The 17,203-nt window shown below is 47.7% G+C and overlaps 1 protein-coding gene across 7 annotated transcripts in view; it reads left to right on the forward strand.

Moving 5' to 3' along the window:
• The window catches only part of RAPGEF1 (Rap guanine nucleotide exchange factor 1), a 126,030-nt gene extending 109,120 nt beyond the window's left edge, over positions 1 to 16,910 (forward strand). For all 7 annotated transcript variants that reach the window (XM_054007438.1, XM_054007435.1, XM_054007436.1 and 4 more), the window contains 11 exons: positions 248 to 323; positions 4,122 to 4,206; positions 6,030 to 6,122; positions 7,121 to 7,306; positions 8,399 to 8,483; positions 8,701 to 8,795; positions 9,840 to 9,918; positions 10,069 to 10,170; positions 10,312 to 10,409; positions 11,870 to 11,998; positions 12,596 to 16,910. In XM_054007438.1, coding sequence (XP_053863413.1) covers positions 248 to 323; positions 4,122 to 4,206; positions 6,030 to 6,122; positions 7,121 to 7,306; positions 8,399 to 8,483; positions 8,701 to 8,795; positions 9,840 to 9,918; positions 10,069 to 10,170; positions 10,312 to 10,409; positions 11,870 to 11,998; positions 12,596 to 12,746 — 1,179 coding nt within the window. In that variant the 3' untranslated portion in view covers positions 12,747 to 16,910. The remainder of the gene's footprint in view (positions 1 to 247; positions 324 to 4,121; positions 4,207 to 6,029; positions 6,123 to 7,120; positions 7,307 to 8,398; positions 8,484 to 8,700; positions 8,796 to 9,839; positions 9,919 to 10,068; positions 10,171 to 10,311; positions 10,410 to 11,869; positions 11,999 to 12,595) is intronic.
• Positions 16,911 to 17,203: the final 293 nt, after the last annotated feature.

Here is a 17,203-nt window from a genome sequence, read left to right on the forward strand (position 1 = left end):
CGTTTAGCTTTCGCTGCACTTCCCAGCCTGGCCGAAGGAGTGAGAGACCCAGACTGCAAGTCAAAACAGCACTCCCACTAAATCACAGGATTGGCCTGGTACTCGACACCTTGTCCCAGCTCACGCTTTGCTGCGTGAGTTGCAAGAAATGTACAAGTTAGCGCTGCATTTTAGGCACTAAGGAATTAGGCCATGCTGAGAGGGGGCTCGGTCTCCTGTGCGTAACATGTTTCTTTTCTCATTGCAGGGCGATGATGGGCCAGATGTTCGTGGTGGATCGGGGGATATCTTGCTAGTCCACGCAACTGAGACTGACAGGAAAGGTACAGTGAATGGAATGGAGCAAGCCGGGAGTCTGCAGCTTGGTGTAGCTTTTTTCTGGTTATGCTACAAACCTCTGTAGTGTTGCCTGTCAACTGTGTTCCCATATGCAGACGTGGACAAAATGGGGAGGACTGCATGAATGTCGCAGAGGGGATTGTGTTGATCTTGGGTGAAACAGAGCTAAGCTGCATAAGCTCTTGTACCGTTCAATTCAACAGCAATGATTTTTTTAACTCTTCCGTGTCCAGAGTCTAGCTCTGCAGAGCGAGGCATACCAATGCAAACGAGCGCCACCATGGCCTTGGCATCACTCTACCTGCAAACAAATGTCGTTGGGTTGGGGAAGAATAATTGTGAATGGCACCTTGTGCCATTGATTCAATTTTCAAAGTGACACTTGTGCTCTGTAACTTATTGACTTCAGTTTAATGTTGGGGTGGGAATGGCTTGAGTGAACTTAGCATTGATGTGAGTAATATCACCGGACTGAGCCGAACTCACTGGGTGAGCTGTCCCAGCATTGTTCTACCAGTGCATCTCAAATTCGCCTGGAGCATCCTTCCTGGTCCAGCCCTGATCCTCTTATGCATGGGCAACCAATCATGCCAACTTGAGTGGTGATTTGTCATCATGTATAAAAGTGGGAGGTGGGTGGAGAGGTTCTTTCATTTATTTGGATTTTTCAGCACAGAATCGCATAATGTTAACACTTGGCATATTTTTAAGCACCGAGCACTCAAATTTTAACCATTCTATTCGCTACTCTAATTATAATGATATATTAATTGAACTATCCAGTTAAACCCCCAAATCCAACTCCCCAAACATCAACCCTCCCTCCCCAAGCCTTGTGAATAAAGATGAGCTTTGCAGCATTTCCAAAGAGTGAAAGTGAGACATTTGCACTGGCCTAAACCAAGGAAGTTCTCCTGGATTGCCAACCACTGAGCCACTCAGTGCATTTGATCATTTTAAAGAGGAATTTATTTCATTTTTAAATGAACCCTGTTTTGTTCTGTAGCATTAGGCATTTGAGACTGCTAGCCAGCACCCTGCAGCCAGCCAGGACATACTTACCCCTACAGAAATATTCCTGACCTTTCCTGAAGCATAGGAGAAAACGGTGAAGGTGGAATGGATTTCTTATTAGCACACCCCTTCCTTGGCGCAGCAGCCTCTTAGAAATAGCCTCTTCCACCATGTTTCTGTTTTTGGAGAGCTAATTGCTAGAGGGATACACGTTGGACAACTTGTGTGAAAATGATGAAATCTGAAGAGACTGTATGCATTGAGGAAAGGCTGTGAGGAGCCTAGTACGCTTCTCATGGACGCAGATCGCTGTGTGTTTTAGATATGCAGTAGTCTCTCCTGTTAACAGTTATCCCTGCATCAATAGGGAGAAGTGGGAGGAGGAGAGAGGTGTGTAGTATATTTCTTATAATAGTGGGCAAACTCACCCCTGCATGCTGTGCCAAGTTGTTGATGCAAGTTAAAACAGAGGAATTTATGCTATGCTAACCCAGTGTTTAGGAGGCTGAGAGGGTAATGAATTAAGTTTACGATAAGAAGAATTCAGGGCTTGTAAATCTATCACCTGAACTCCAGAGAGAGGTATGGTTAAGAGACTTTCCTTTAAAGATGAATTTCCTGGCAGGTCTGGGTGCCAGAGTACACCGGCTGTATTACCTCACAATGCCTTTTGGACGGATGGGAACCCCAAATAAATATAACTCCACTCCCGGTTGCTGCTCCTTGTCCATTTAGGTTTGAGTAGCAGATTTAAGTGGAATAAGGGATAAAAGAAGACTTGTGGTCTTTAGGAATAAAACCTGGGGCCAGCTAAGTGCCCATGGCTGTGCACGCCCGCTCCAAATGCAGGATTACAGCTGAACAAGGCACAGAGCTCACCTCTGACATGACCACCCATCCGCCCTGCTTTAGAGATTATATCTGATCATCTTTAACTAAAAGACAGCAGCTCTCCACTGATTTAGGAGCAGCAGTAAGGAGCTTTCTGTGTCAGGTTACTGCCAAGTGAAACGCTGCAGACCGATAGGAGTGATTGTCATGCTTCCACTCCCCCCAACCCTTGTAACAAAGCAATGGATTAACATTAGTGCTCAGGAACTTTGGAGGTGACGTGCCTGGTTTGAGGGAAACTTGGCATGTGCAGGTGCTGTGGAAGTTTTCTCACGCATCTCTGCTAATACACCTCCACCCTGGCCTAAAACCCCTAATGAACCTCCACCTGTAATGACAAGCCCTTCTCCCCTAGATCTGCCAATGTATTTCAGTCCTAACGTGCAACCTCCTTTTCCTGTCACAGCTTCTCTGCAACAGAAGTGATCAGTCAGGCCAGAATGCAAGGGTTTGGGCTGAGACTGCCAAACTCATTTCACCTGTGTTCACAGGACGACAAGCCTCCACTCTTACCGCTTTCTCCCAGATGAAGTGACACCATCATTCCATACTTAACTTTATAGATGCATCTCTCACTCTCATGTTCAAATTCCATCTCCTGATCCCATGACTGTAGACAAAGCCATTGGTATCCAGTTGTGGAGATGGCATGGCATAGCAGCATATTGTATGCTCTCTAGCACCCCTTACTGGCCAATATTTGCAGTGGTATTAACTCTTTCCCTCGTTGGAAATAGTTTTACTTTTTGCACACTCTGCAAAATCAGCAGTAATGCCGAGAAAGTGGCCCTAAGGACCCATCGCCAGGGGCCTTATTGTACTTTTGCTTGACCTACTATTAAAGACCCTCTTCTCCGAGAGAGATGATCTTTGCTGATCCTCTAGGTGGTTGCTCTAAGCAAATCTCAGTGTGTTACAGCCAGGAGTCAGACCAACAGGGTAGAGCAGGGGTGGGCAAACTATGGCCTGTCAGGGCTTTGGATCTGGCCTGCGGGATTGCCACCCCCATGCTCCCTGCCTGCCCTGTCTCTGTGCCACTCCCGGAAGCGGCTGGCACCACGTCCCTGCAACCCCTGGAGAAGGGGGGACAGAGAGCTCCTCTGCCCTTGCCAGCAGACACCACCCCCCGCAGCTCCCATTGGCCAGGAACGGGGAACTGTGGCCAATGAGAGCTTCGGGGGAGATACCCACAGGCCCTCCCCCAAGGACGTGGTGCTGGCCCCTTCCAGGAGCAGCACGGAGCCAGGACAGGGAGGGAGTTTCCCTTAGCCCCGTTGTGCGCCGCTGCCACCCTGAAACCGCTCAAGATAAGTGGCACTGGGCCAAAGCCCAGACCCCGAACACCTCCTGCACCCCACACCCCAACCCCCTGCCCCGAGCCCCCTCCTGCACCCCAACCCCCTGCCCCGAGCTCCTTGCCGCACCCCTCCTGCACACCAACTCCCTGCCCTGAGCCCCTTCGTACACCCCGCACCCCTCCTGCGCCCCAACCCCTTGCCCTGAGCCCCTTCCTGCACATCACAACCCTCCCACACCCCGCACTCCCTCCTGCACCCCAACCCACTGCCCCAGCCCTACATTCATGACCCTGCATGCAATTTTCCCACCCAGATGTGGCCCTCGGGCCAAAAAGTTTGCTCACCCCTGAGTAGAGGGAACTTTGCTATTGCTCTTGTGCATTAGGTCCACCTTCTGGCAAGAAATAATACTTCAGTGTTTCTGCAAAGCTGGATATTAATTTGTTCTTGCAGAAGTTTGCCTCCATATTACCTTTTTTTTTTTCCTTTTGTAAAGACACAATAAAGGTAGGATTCAGTATAGAGCATGCTTCCTTCTGAAGACACAATTGACTGAGGTTTTATTGCCTTCCTCTTTAGATCTGGTGCTGTACTGTGAAGCCTTTTTGACAACGTACAGAACATTCATTACCCCTGAAGAGCTCATCAAGAAGCTGCAGTACAGATATCCTTCCAAAAGTGTGACACTCTTGACCCTGCCAAGGCTCGGAGCACTGTACTCAACACTTCATAGGCAGGGTGGGAAATGACCTAATCCAAAGCATGCTGGCAAAGCAGTCCGCAATATATTCAAGCCCACATGGGTGGCACACGCCCTATTAGCTCCTGGGCAGGCATTCATAGTTTACAGCACAATCTCTTCACTTCAGTGCAAATCAAATAGCACACTCCATGGGACAAATCAAGGCAAACATGGTTTATTGGTCTTGAGCACAAGAGAGAGGGCCAGGAATGCCCGGGTTCTAAACCCAGCTCTGAATCACTGCTTGGCTTTGCGCAAGTCCGTCACCTGTCTGTGCCGCAGCTTCCCCATCTGTAAATTTACCGACCTCTTAGGGTATGTCCGGACAGCATTGAGAGATGCAATTCCCAGCATGGGTAAACAGACACAAGCTAGTGTGCTACATGTAGCAGTGTGGCTGTGGTCACGCAGGCAGGGGCTTGGGCTAGCCACCTGAGTGCAAATCCGCCTGACCCCCCTGGGTACTTACTCAGATGGCTAGCCCGAGTCACTACTGCAGCCATACAGCTGTATTTAGCATGCTAGCTTGAGCAGATCTAGCATGTTTATGTTGACCTGAGCTGGGAATCACCCCTCACAGCTGCTTCTCAGCTGTACCCAGAGAGGTGGTGTGTGGATTGATGATTGTGCGGTTACTGTGAGAGTTAAACTCTGTCAGTATTTAGACCTCCCTTCTGCCACCAATAATGCAGCACATCACAGAATGTCGTCTTCACACTATGGTTCTGTATGGCCCTTTACCTGCTGACAGGAGCATCTGTAATGATGTACAGAGGTTGTTCCTTGAATATTACATCTAGAATTCCCTTCCCTTGGATCCCGTCCCGTAACTCCCTCCGTTGCTACTGACACTGAGGTGCTGCACTTTAAAGACACACAGTGTAAATGCCTCATGGGTTTTAGTGCTGCGGCTGCACATCGGGGCCTGGTGTCATGCTGTCCAGCGTCGCAGCTCATCACTGCCATCTTTAGCAGAGATGCTGGTCCCGCTGCTACTGCTTTGGCTAATGGACACTGGACACAGAACCTCTCGTGTTGAGGTCAGCAGTGAAATACTCACTTTTAGGAGGTGCTGGAAATTCAGAACCACAATTTGGAGATCTACACTTTTTATTGTTGTTGTTTTAAATTCATCTTAATTGGTTATTGTCTTCTCCTCTCACCCCTTCCTGCCCAGCCCAGCCTTCTGGTTGAAGTAGTCTTCTCAATCCATGTTGGTCCTCCATACGTTCCCCCCCAGTAACCACTGCAGCCATCACCCTGCCGGCTTTGAACTGGGCACGACTCTTTAGGTCAATCAACTCTCCTCAACAACCAGTGTTGTCTGCAAGTGACCGGAAACACCTCTGACATTTGCCTGCTAACAGAATGAGAGACTGGGTTGGGCCTTGAGCTCTGTGCTGTTACAAGAGAGACCAGATGCCACAGTGAGACCAAGGGGAGTGACAGTAACTTGTTGGACTGGCAGTTGACTCAGTTGTCACCTTAGAGATGATGGTTTCAGGGTACACCACCTCCCCCCTCTGTTAATGCACCCACCGAGTGGTGTGAACCCCTCCCTGCTACATGCAGCCTATACTGCTCAGTCCACCGCCTTTAGTATTTCATGTCCCTCTTAGAAATTGAGTGCTGGTCTCAGTCATGGCAAAAAGCAGTGATCCTGTTGGGAAACCTACTGGGGCACTCCTCAGACAAACTAACATTGGCCTGGCTGGATTGAGTTAATTCTTTAACTTGTGGCCAACGTATGAGAAGTTCTGTCACTTCCCAGACACGTTTAAGAAGCGAGTCAGCAAGAACACATTCTTCGTGCTGGTGAGAGTGGTGGACGAGCTGTGGTGAGCGTCCCTCCTGCTTTGTTTGGGGGCCTGGGTGGGAGGTAATAAAAATGTAAACCATATCTGTGGGGGAGACCTGAAACTTCCTTCCCCAGATCAGAGAGACTGCTGCAGGGCTGAACACTTGGGGTCTTGGCTGGGAAATGCAAGTTTTCAGGGTGCCTTCTCTGGGTCTTCCTTATGACTTCAAAAATAAACAATCTGAAGGGGAATCTTTGAAAGAGAGGAAAAGTTGGCCAGAGGGTGAACTGGAATGGCCTGGATTCAGTTATGCTTGTGGGGAAAGGAATTGGATTGTGTGCTGAGCTAACTCTCCTAGATCTGAGTCTGAGGCAGAACACTAAATGCATTCATTTCTAGGGACATCCCCAATGACAAGTCACTGCAGTTATCTCAGCTGCCTTCGGGTCTCAGCTGGGGCCTTGTTTTGCTTCCATGCAAGAGTCCCTGGTTTGAGAGTGACTCAGGACTTTGGTCCCTTAGGGAGATGGGGGAGGCGGGAAAGATTACTGAGGTGACCCACAGTGTACTCCAGGGAGGAGTGCAGCATGAGATGCTATTGAGCAGTTCCCAATAGCCAGCTGTAGGTGCTTCAGTCTCCCCAGAGAGGCTGGTTGTCATAGCAGCAGCTGCAACTGAGTGAGTGTGTAGATGAGAAGACTAGCCCATTGTGCCAAGAGCTGTTGAGATAGCACATCAGGAATAGCTACCCAGAACTGCCAGATTGGGGAAGTTTAGGGTGCTGTGTTGAGAGGCGGGCCATTCTAATTGAGGGATGATGTCCTTTTCTGGACACGGGGGTGAAGATAACCTTACACAGGTGCCTGGAAGAGCTACAAAATAAATTTTTTCACTGCTCAGTTCCATGGGGGAAGCTCACCCTAATTTTTCATGATAAAAGAGGGGAAGTCCTTAATACAGGCTCTAGGTAAATGGGGAATGTCATCTTTAATGTCTCGTCTCTGACATGTGCTCTGGGTTTTCCGTCCATGTCTCAGCTTAGTGGAGTTGACGGATGAGATTCTAAAGCTGTTAATGGACCTGGTGTTCCGGCTAGTCTGCAATGGAGAGCTCAGCCTCGCTAGAGTGCTACGCAAAAATATTCTGGATAAAGTGGATCAGAAGAAAATGCTGAGATATGCCAACTCAATCAAACCTCTAGCGGCCCGAGGGGTGGCAGCCAGGTGAGGCAGCCTGCACCTAATCAAACTTTGGTCCTGTTTGAGGGACGTGCATCTGCCTGTTAATGCACGCTGAGCAGCACAGTGTCAGTTTGCTTTGTCCTCTGGTTTTGCAGGGGAATGCTTTTCCTGACCCTTCTTTATTTATCTGTCCCTACCCATCACACGAGGGCTCTTCTCTGTCAAGTCTTGCTTTCTAAGGCACGTGTTTCATACAGCTCCACGAGTTACCCCTGTATGCTGGTGAGGCATATACACAGGGGCTATGCCCCATGGGCAAAGCAGTAACCTCTGCAGAGCTCCTCATCTCCAGGAGCCCTGTGAATGCTCCTGCACAGCGCTGACATACACTGAGACTTCAGCCAATGACATCCATCCCTTAGTTATGCAAAGGAAGAGACACAAGGAGAAGTCATTGGCAAACTCGTGGAATGAAGCATGAGAAACAGATTTTAAAAATCCTTGTAGCAAAGGCTATGAGGCAAAACATAGAATTTGGCTGTCTCGGGCATAGGACACTCCAAGCACCCATCCTGAGCCTGATGACACTCTGGTAAGCTTCTCAGGGCAGAGATCTGTCATTCTGACTTTGATCCCCTATCATCTTGTATAAATGATCTCCCAGCACAAAATGCTGGAGAGCAGCACTCGTCACTTCTAGATCAGGAGAGGAGAAAGTGGCATGTTGTTTAGACTTAGGAATTGGTGTGCAGAGCTCCCCCAATTGATATTTTTATCAAGATCATTACATATGCAAGATAAAGAAAAATCGAGAGGAAAAGGTCAAGTGGTTGACATGGGAGCCTGCTATCGAAATGGTGCTAATGCCACAAGTGATTTGGGCGTGGAGTGTTTTCTTTTCCTCTGCCGGCAAATCTTATTTTAAAAAACTGCTGGTGCTGATTCTCCTCTCTATTACACTCGTTTGATGGTAGTGTGACTCCAATCGAGTTATGGTGCAGCACAGCTGATGTAGAGGTGAAGAACTGGGCCTCTAGTTCTCTCTTCCATCGTTCTTCACGGTCAGTGTTCTAAAGGAAAGAAAGTCAGTCATGGTTTCATTAGCCTTTTCCTTTCCCTCCTTGTCTCTCACAGGCCGGGGACCTTGCATGATTTCCATAGTCATGAAATAGCTGAGCAGCTGACCCTCTTAGATGCCGAGCTCTTCTATAAGATAGAGGTACAGACACAAGGTCAGGGGCTGGGGCAGCGGGGGGGAGAGGTTTTGAGAAATGCTCTGATGCTGTTCTCTAACAGCTCTCAGGCATACACCTATTATCGTCGTAGAAGAAAGCCAGGTTTGTGTCAGGGGAGGGCTATAAATCATGGGGATGACAGGGAGTCCAATGACAGATGTTTTATTTTAGCTCATGATTTGTTCTTCTCTTTCCCGCCAGATCCCAGAAGTTTTGCTTTGGGCAAAAGAGCAAAATGAGGAGAAGAGTCCCAACCTGACACAGTTCACTGAGCACTTTAATAACATGTCCTACTGGTAAGGAGATTAGAGCAACAGCTACTGTACAGAACTTAACCTCTAAGGTCCCTGGAGCCCAGGAAAGCTTTCCTTGAGCTGTGCTACCAGGCTGGGGCTGCTTGTTTCGATGGTTTTGTCTTGTGGTGTATTGCGACGCAGTTTCACTTCCTCCTGGGACTAGACCCAGGGCATTCTGCAAAGAATCCCGAGTGACAGAAAAATGAAACCTTGTGGTCTTCTGGAGACAGCTGCATCTCCAGGCTTTATCGCAAATAACACCAAGACCCTTCAGACAACCACCTTGATACATCTGTGCACATGTGCATCTTCCCTGCCTCAAACCAAAGTCAGTATAGAAAGGAAGGGGCCATTTCAAATAAACAATCTGGTAAAGGATGAAAACTGCAGCTGAAAACCAGCCTCTTGAGTAAATTGATCACTTAGTTGTTCACATGTCCTGTGAAACAAACCAAAAGAGAATGGCGCCTCCTTTAAGTGCAATTAAATCTATTAGGATGTTAAGCAGATCCACTTTGCATCCAGGAATGATGGAATTCTTCCACACCTGTCCATTTCAACAGCAACAGGAGAGATGCCAGCCCAATAACATTCACTATGGGAACTAAGCTCTCTCTCTCTCTCTCTCTCTCTCTCTGTGTGTGCATGAGAGCTTCCTTCTAGTTTGGGTAACTTCAAACTCTGGTGTTTTTGTGAATTTAACTACACCTCTACCCCGATATAACGTGACCCAATACAACACAAATTCAGATATAACGCGGTAAAGCAGTGCTCCGGCAGATCAAAGCAAGTTTGATATAACGCGGTTTCACCTATAACGGTAAGATTTTTTGGCTCCTGAGGACAACCTTATATCGGGGTAGAGGTGTATTTCCTTATGCTCTGTAGAGAAGAAACAGGACAGGAAAGCGTGAACTTTTCAGCCTCATTGATGGGTCCCTGATAGATAGTAGCCACTCAAGCGAAGCAGCAGGTATTGCCAGATCAGAATCCAGCTCAAGGGTTCAGTCACTCTTCCTGTTTTTTTTTTGTCCATCTTCACAGGGTCCGTTCGATAATTATGCTACAAGAGAAACCGCAAGACAGAGAGAGGCTGCTCCTTAAATTTATAAAGATTATGAAGGTAACCGCTCATTCATTGCTTGCAATTCTCACACATGCTGTTCAATGAGCTTATTTGTTGGAATGTGGGACATTCCATTAGGGGCAACACTGTTGGTTTCCAGAGTGTCTTCCACATCTCTAGAGTCACTGGTCTTCTCCCTCTTTACAGCACTTACGAAAGCTGAATAATTTTAACTCCTATCTGGCCATTCTTTCTGCACTGGATTCAGCACCCATCCGAAGGCTGGAGTGGCAGAAACAGACATCGGAGGTGAGGAAAACAAGAGATTGAGCCCTAGCTCTGGTCTGTTATGTCTGGTCTGTTTGGGGATGCGATTTAAGTCCATGCAGCCTATTACAGAGATGGCTTCTTTGCACCAGGAACTCCATGTCTGTGTTTATGTCCCACTAGGGCCTGGCAGAGTACTGCACACTCATCGACAGCTCCTCGTCCTTCCGGGCTTACCGAGCAGCTCTGGCAGAGGTAGAGCCTCCCTGCATACCTTACCTGTGAGTAGCTGTCCTCTTGGGGGTCACTAGAGTGTGGGACAACCTGACATGAAGGGTGCAGGATATGACCCTTGTTGCAAGCCTTCCATGTTCTAAAATTCGAGGAGAAAAATGCTTCCCATTCCTAGGCATCCAATAACTTGGGTTCAAGCTACACTGCTGGGAGCCAGAGTGATTCTGTACCAGTCCCCTGTGACGTTCCCTGCTTTGCAATCCCACAGCTTTCTCAAATGTGCATCACTTTGTACCTGGGCACTTTAGGCTCTGGATTTCTGTTGGGACTGCAGTGCCAGTATTGGAGCAGTTCATCGCTTTGTTGGAAATGGCAAGGATGCCTTGTCCTAGTACAGTTTTCCCGCCGGCCCTGTGCCTGTACACTCCCAATGTAACATGGCTTTGGATTTCCTTAGCCACTGTTATCTGAAGATCCCAAAGTACTTTACAAACATTAATTAACAAAATCTCTCAACTCCCTGCGCTTTCGGCAAATGGGGAAAGTGAGGCACAAAGGCAAATCAGTGAAGGCAAGTGGAAATCAAGGAGTTTGAACTCTCAGAACAGACCACTAGACTAGACTTCCCTTCAAGGTTGTGTGTAGAACAAGAGGAGTTTCTCCATGAGATGTTAGAAGTTCGTGCAATTCCCATCTCATGAGGCTAAGCTGATTCAGAGCTGCCCATGTGCCAGACCTGTCACTGCATCCTGGAAGTGTTGGTAAATTAGAAATCCTCTTTGCAAACATGCATGTCTTTTTTCAAAGGTGGGATTCAAGTTCTCATCTTTCACTGCAGGGATCCTGTAGTCTGGATGCCAGATTCACCAGGGGTTTATATAGGCTTTACCAGCATAAGCTCAGCCTGCCTACGTCCCCCGTGGTGAAAAGCTTGTTGGAGAAGAGAGTGCGGAGGCACAAAGTAGCCAATCTGTTCAGGACCGTTGGAGAATGAGACCGCCACAAAAGGTGGATGGAAAACGTGATTCAGTGCCTTCCCCTGGGTGGCTCTTGCCCGCAGGGCACCCAGCGAAATGGAAAGCTCTCATCCTTTTCAGAAAACTTGAGGGAGTCTGTAACTGCTACGCTCTGTCCCCTCTTCCAGGGATGATGCCAGCCAACACTTCTTGTGCCAACTTTATCTAGTCTGCTCCCAGCTTTCAGATGCATTGAAGTAAATAATTTTTCTCGGGTGTAGAAACTGGCCCCCAGTATCACTGGTTTAAGCATTAATGCTTCATCTGTAGGATCCTACCTCTGGACCCATGATGCCAGGAGCTTTGAGCCCCAGTGCACCTTTGAAAAGACTGACTTCCTCTGATTTCAAATGCAGGAGCATGGCAGCAGCACTGAGCATTTGGGTTGATTTTTACTTGCCTTTCAGGTGGCTCTGAAGTGCTTGTGACTAACCTGGAGCTCTGTGCTTGTCTTCCCTCCTCCCTGCATGCTCCACCCTTCTCTCTTCCAGAGGCCTGATTCTGCAGGACTTGACCTTTGTTCACCTGGGAAACCCCGATTACATTGATAGCAAAGTGAACTTTTCCAAACGCTGGCAACAGTTTAACATCCTGGACAGCATGAGGTGCTTCCAACAAATGTAAGTACAGCCATCTGCCTGGCCTACGGCAGTGAGCAGGGACTCGGCGCTGCCTTTGCGGTGTTCTAACACCACTTTGGGACTAGGCACAGGGGATGCAAACGGTGCGGTGCTGCTGCAGCAAAGAGGAAACCTGGCTAGGAGAATGTAGGTGTTATAAAGGCAGGGTTTATAGGACAGGCTTTGAGAATCCTAGAGATGACAGAAGAACTGTTGGATTGCTTTTAGTCTCTCATTCTTTTGAATTCAGCTATGATCCCTACAGTATGTTTGCCTAGTACATTATCCAGCCTTGTTTTAAATGTCCCGTTCAGGGAGCCTTCCCTCTCTTCTCTTGTCTGCTGTGATTTATTCTTTATTGGGTGGATGGTAATTGCCAGGATTGTTCTTTCCATTTGTAAAGATCAGTACAACATTTGCCTCTCTTCTACCAATACACTGGTATCTTCAAGCAGATGGTCCTGTTGCATAAATTTCAAGAATTGGAATGTTGAATGTATTTCAGACTGTATAGTCTGGGATTGCCCTAATTTAAGGGGTGGTTCTCGGGGTAAACTAGCTGCAATGTTAATTGTAGTGTTCTCTTTGGTTTTATAGACATTATGACATCAGAAGAAATGACGATATAGTCTCATTCTTCAATGACTTCAGCGACCATTTGGCTGAGGAGGCCTTGTGGGAACTGTCTCTCAAAATCAAACCTCGAAACATAACGAGGCGAAAAACAGACAGGGAAGAAAAAACCTAGGAGGAGGGGGATGTGAGCGAGGAGAATCGCTCTGCGGATGCACCGAGGGCAGCTATGAGACTGGAGTAAATACTTGTACCTGTTACTGGATGACGCACTCTTCCTGCCCAGTTGGCAGCAGTCGCTTGCTTCCTGGGTCTGTGAATATTGGATTCGCTCAGCAGAAGAACTGTGAATGTGTGTGTGTCATAAGACAGCAACAGCCAAGGAAAGAGATCAGCCAATGCTCATTCCACTCTTCTTCCTCCACCTCCCGTCTCTCCATGCCATGAACCAGCTTTAAACCTGGGAAGAGAGTGCAGTGGAAGGAGGATCCCCTGTAGGCGTGTTACTGGTTTGCCAATTGATGTTTTCCATGTATTCTGAAATACTCTTGCTTTTGTCTTCAAGCAGCAGGGGGCAGCAGCCATGAGCTGCATGTCTGTGGATCGCAGGGCACCTATGCAGCAGACAAAAACCATGGAAGCCCTGGATTGTTTCCTGTTACCTTCTTGCCTCCTGTGCAATGTGGTCATGAATCACTTTTTCCCCAAGGAGGATGGAGTGGCAGGCACTCTCTCTGCCAGAGAAGCTTTATTGTGGAAGCGTTTGTGTGTGTTTACAGGGTTATTGAATCTAATTGCCCCAGATCTCTCTGACCTTAATGGGAGGAAGGCAACCACCACAGATATGGAAGAGGCACTGAAAACATGGGCAAGGACTGTGGTCTCCAGTCATTGCATCCCCCTTCTCCCCCCAAATCTCATTATTTAAAAAGCTGGTCAGTCTCCCAACTCTGGGGAGGTTGACTAGCCAAGGTACTGTGGCTCAAGTGTCCCGTGAGCCCGTATCCCTTAGTGATGGTACTAGCTACTGCACAGTAAATACTGTAGTATATAAGACTGTCTGTTTGTAAATACTAGTATTTAGATTCCACGGAGGGCAGGGACTGATGCATGTCAAAATGCCAGTGGCTTTAAAGGAAAACAAGTGCAAAACTATGTGTATAAATCCACAACTAGTGAAAATGTCTTTCCGAGTGCTGGAATAAAGGAGACTTGGGGCAGCCGTGTCTGGAGCGGAGTACAGAGGGGACGTTTGGAGCCAGGAGGAATATTTCCAGGATTTTAAATGCTGAGGTGCAAAGAAAAGGGCATGTGTTCAGTGCTAAGACTGGTCATCCTCTCTCCCTCACCCACTTCACTTGAGGTTGTTGCCAGGACTGTTTATGGAACCCCCTTTGCATAACCGTTGGTGCTGCGTTTTGTGATCTTAGCGTTGGAAAAGCCAGAAGACAGATTTGGAACTGGCAAAGCTCTGTCCCCAGTATAGTCAAGTCAAGATTCAGGGGACACAGGCAGCCTGGCACGTCATAGGGAGTTAGCATGTCATGTACCATGTTAACCCTGATCTGGTCCGTGTGCCTTATTCAGTTTCTCTACCCCTTTCCCCTATGGTTGTGCCCTCTGATGAGCAGTCCTTTCCCCCAGCACAGCTAGGACTGGGTGATTCACACCCACGACCTTTCTGTCCTTCATCAACTGTTTACAGTGCTGGTCATGTTTTCAGGAATATGTTGTAGATTTTAATCAGCCTTGCAAGGCCTATTTTGGAACTACTTTGTGTAGTTTGCCTGAAAGTGAATCACTGTGTTTTATAGCGAACTCTAACAAAACGCTTGCAGCTTTTAGGGATGTAAGTCTTAGGGACTGTACACAGGAGCTTCTCCCAGCAGCACCCTTAACTTCCTTATTAAGAGCCGTTCAGTGTTTGCTAAGCCTACCTTGTTCTGAGTGAATCAGAGTTACAAAACCCTTCCTTCTTCACACTCATTGCAGAGTCTTTCCTCCTCCCTTTTGTTAAACAGCAGTTTTGACTAACAACCTGTGTGACACCAGTTGGAGTGACAACCTATATTGTTTGGTTTATAGTATTATTTAAAGCTATACATCTTTTTTAAAGGATGCTCTAAGCAGAAGATAATGGGCTTGTCTCCACACCAAACTTGCACCTGTTTAACTGAAGGTATGTTTTTAAACCAGGTTGGGTAGACACTTCTATTTCAGTTTGAGTGACTCATGTCAATTTAGCTTAAGTAAATTCTTTCCTGACTTAAGCTAACCTGAAATAAGAGTCTCTACACAAACTATTGCTCCAGTTTAACTAAATCCATTTTTAAAGTGGTGTAAACTTTCTCAGGTAGACAAGCCCACAGTCTCCCAGACGCAGAATTACTGTTCTGTGCATATGCAGCATTCTTGCTTGCCCCTGACATACCTCTACTTGTCTTTGCCATGTTACAGGCCAAACCATTCCGAACACGAATGGCTAGCTAGGGAGAATGCATGAAATTATTATTCTGTCAGGGCAGCTGTATTTCATATCAAGGGAGTATAAGGGAGGCCCAGAGGCCAACAGACTATTCCTGGCTGGATCCATGCAGCCCCTAGAAAGGGTAGTCCGAACAGTCCGAGAGGAGAAGCCTCTCAATACTGAAGACCCTGAATCTGAAAGAGAGGGAAATTTAACGAGTTTAGAAAGCCAGATTTGTTTATGTAGCTAATCTGTGTGGGTTATCGAGCTGGCTACTTTGCACTGTAAAGCCTTCGCGATCTGTGAAGCAGCAAATGCAATCCACCTCTTGTGCAGGACCCTCTGCTGTTTGGTTCTGAACATGTCACTTTATTATTTAAGGTGTGTGTTGTAGCACAGGTGATTTATAGCAGTATTGTGTGTGGTCGTGTTGCTAAAATTGTCCTTTCATTTCAGTGTGTTCCAGCTTGATTCCTCGTGTGTGTGTGTGTATTGTGCCTCTTGTGGGTTAAAGTCAGAGACTGGCACTGGCCACCTGTTGGGAAGGGGCGGGGGGGGTGGGGTGGGAAGAGACCTCAGCAGGCAGATGCACCTCAGTGGAAATGCACCTGGTCCTAAAAGCTGCCCCACAGATGCTCACGTCTTTTCTGGTCTTTCTGTGTAACTGTTTCAAGTCCCTGCCTCGCAACTAAACTGCAGACAAGACCCCTCTAAAAGGAGCGCAGACGGAGATGAGACTGCCCATCCACACACAGCCAGCTCCTAGTGAAAGCAAGTCACTGGTGTGTTTGCTGCTGGCCACATGGCTCCTGTGAGATCATGGCTGAGTGCTGGCTGTGCAAATAACCACCTGGGAGAGGGCAGTTGATTGACAGCTGCTGCTGTGACCCAAATCCCATCAACACAGTGCCCCGGGCAAAGACAACTCTGGAGAGGAAAAAACGGACTGGGCCACGGGATTGATCACTTGATAATTGCCCTGTTCTGTTCATTCCCTCTGAAGCACCTGGCACTGGCCACTGTCAGAAAACAGGATACTGATCTAGATGGGCCATTGGTCTAACCCAGTACGGTCATTCTGATGGTTCTTTGGGGACATCCCTGGGTGATTTGCAGAGTGCTCCTCTCAATTTTAAGTTGGTGCATGTGGTTTTGATGAGTAGTGGGGCTACCTTGGCAGAACTGGGGTGACTCACTTTATGGACAGGCACTGGAGCAGCAGAATGAGCAGTGCTGTTGGGGAGGGGCGCCAGAACGTTCTCCTCACAAGTACAAACGAGCTTCAGTAACGTTATACCACGTATTGGTTCCCTGTCAGCAGCAGGCCTAGCAGCTCCATGGGTGTGAAAGGTTCACTCCTCTGCTCCAATGCTTCCCTGGGATCGGAAGCCAGACACTTCAGCTATCTGCAGGACTGCAAATGTAATGGTCAGTCGTGCTTCTTGCAGATAGAGTCCATAGACCATTTCCCCTCTGGGAGGAGTGGGGGATTTTAACGCATTGACTGAATATTCAGACGGAGGCCAAGTAAGAGAGGACGCCAGTTTGTACATTACCACTGCGATGACAGCAGCTCTATCTGGAATTGTGGAGGGGAGTAGAAGTGGAAGGAAGCCCTGAGTTACCTGAACTCTGCTGAGCCACCTGCCAGCCGTGCTGACCCCAAGTCTCTCCTGCCATCCCAGAATGTTACATTGTATTATCTATTTATCACTAAGCCAGTCCTGGTAGTGACATCTTCCTGCAAACATTTCAAACCTGTAACTTTTATATTAAAGCAAAATAAATACCGATAAAGAATCCAGCCTAACGATCATGTTTACAGTGCATGCAGCAGTCTGCGGATTAAAGTGACAATCGAATCCACTTCAACTGCTGGTGTGGCCTCATATTTTCTGTGTTTTTCCTCTCTGGGTCTCATTTTTCAGTTGAGCTTTCATTTTCTCCTGGTAAAACACATACACATCTCAGAGCCAGAACATTTTTCTTCCCCCCCCCTCCCCAGCACAAGCTTATTCATTGGCACAGAATTAGGGGTGCTTTCCAAGGAGCCCTTCATGAGGTGCCACTTACCCCCTGAACATCCATATTCACATAGCCAATAGGAGGAGGGGATCTAGGATATAACATGTGTGAAGAAGGATGTGTGTATGTTGCAGTGTATC

Source organism: Malaclemys terrapin, chromosome 17, assembly GCF_027887155.1.
Source record: "Malaclemys terrapin pileata isolate rMalTer1 chromosome 17, rMalTer1.hap1, whole genome shotgun sequence".
In the NCBI taxonomy this organism is placed as follows: Eukaryota; Metazoa; Chordata; order Testudines; family Emydidae; genus Malaclemys; species Malaclemys terrapin.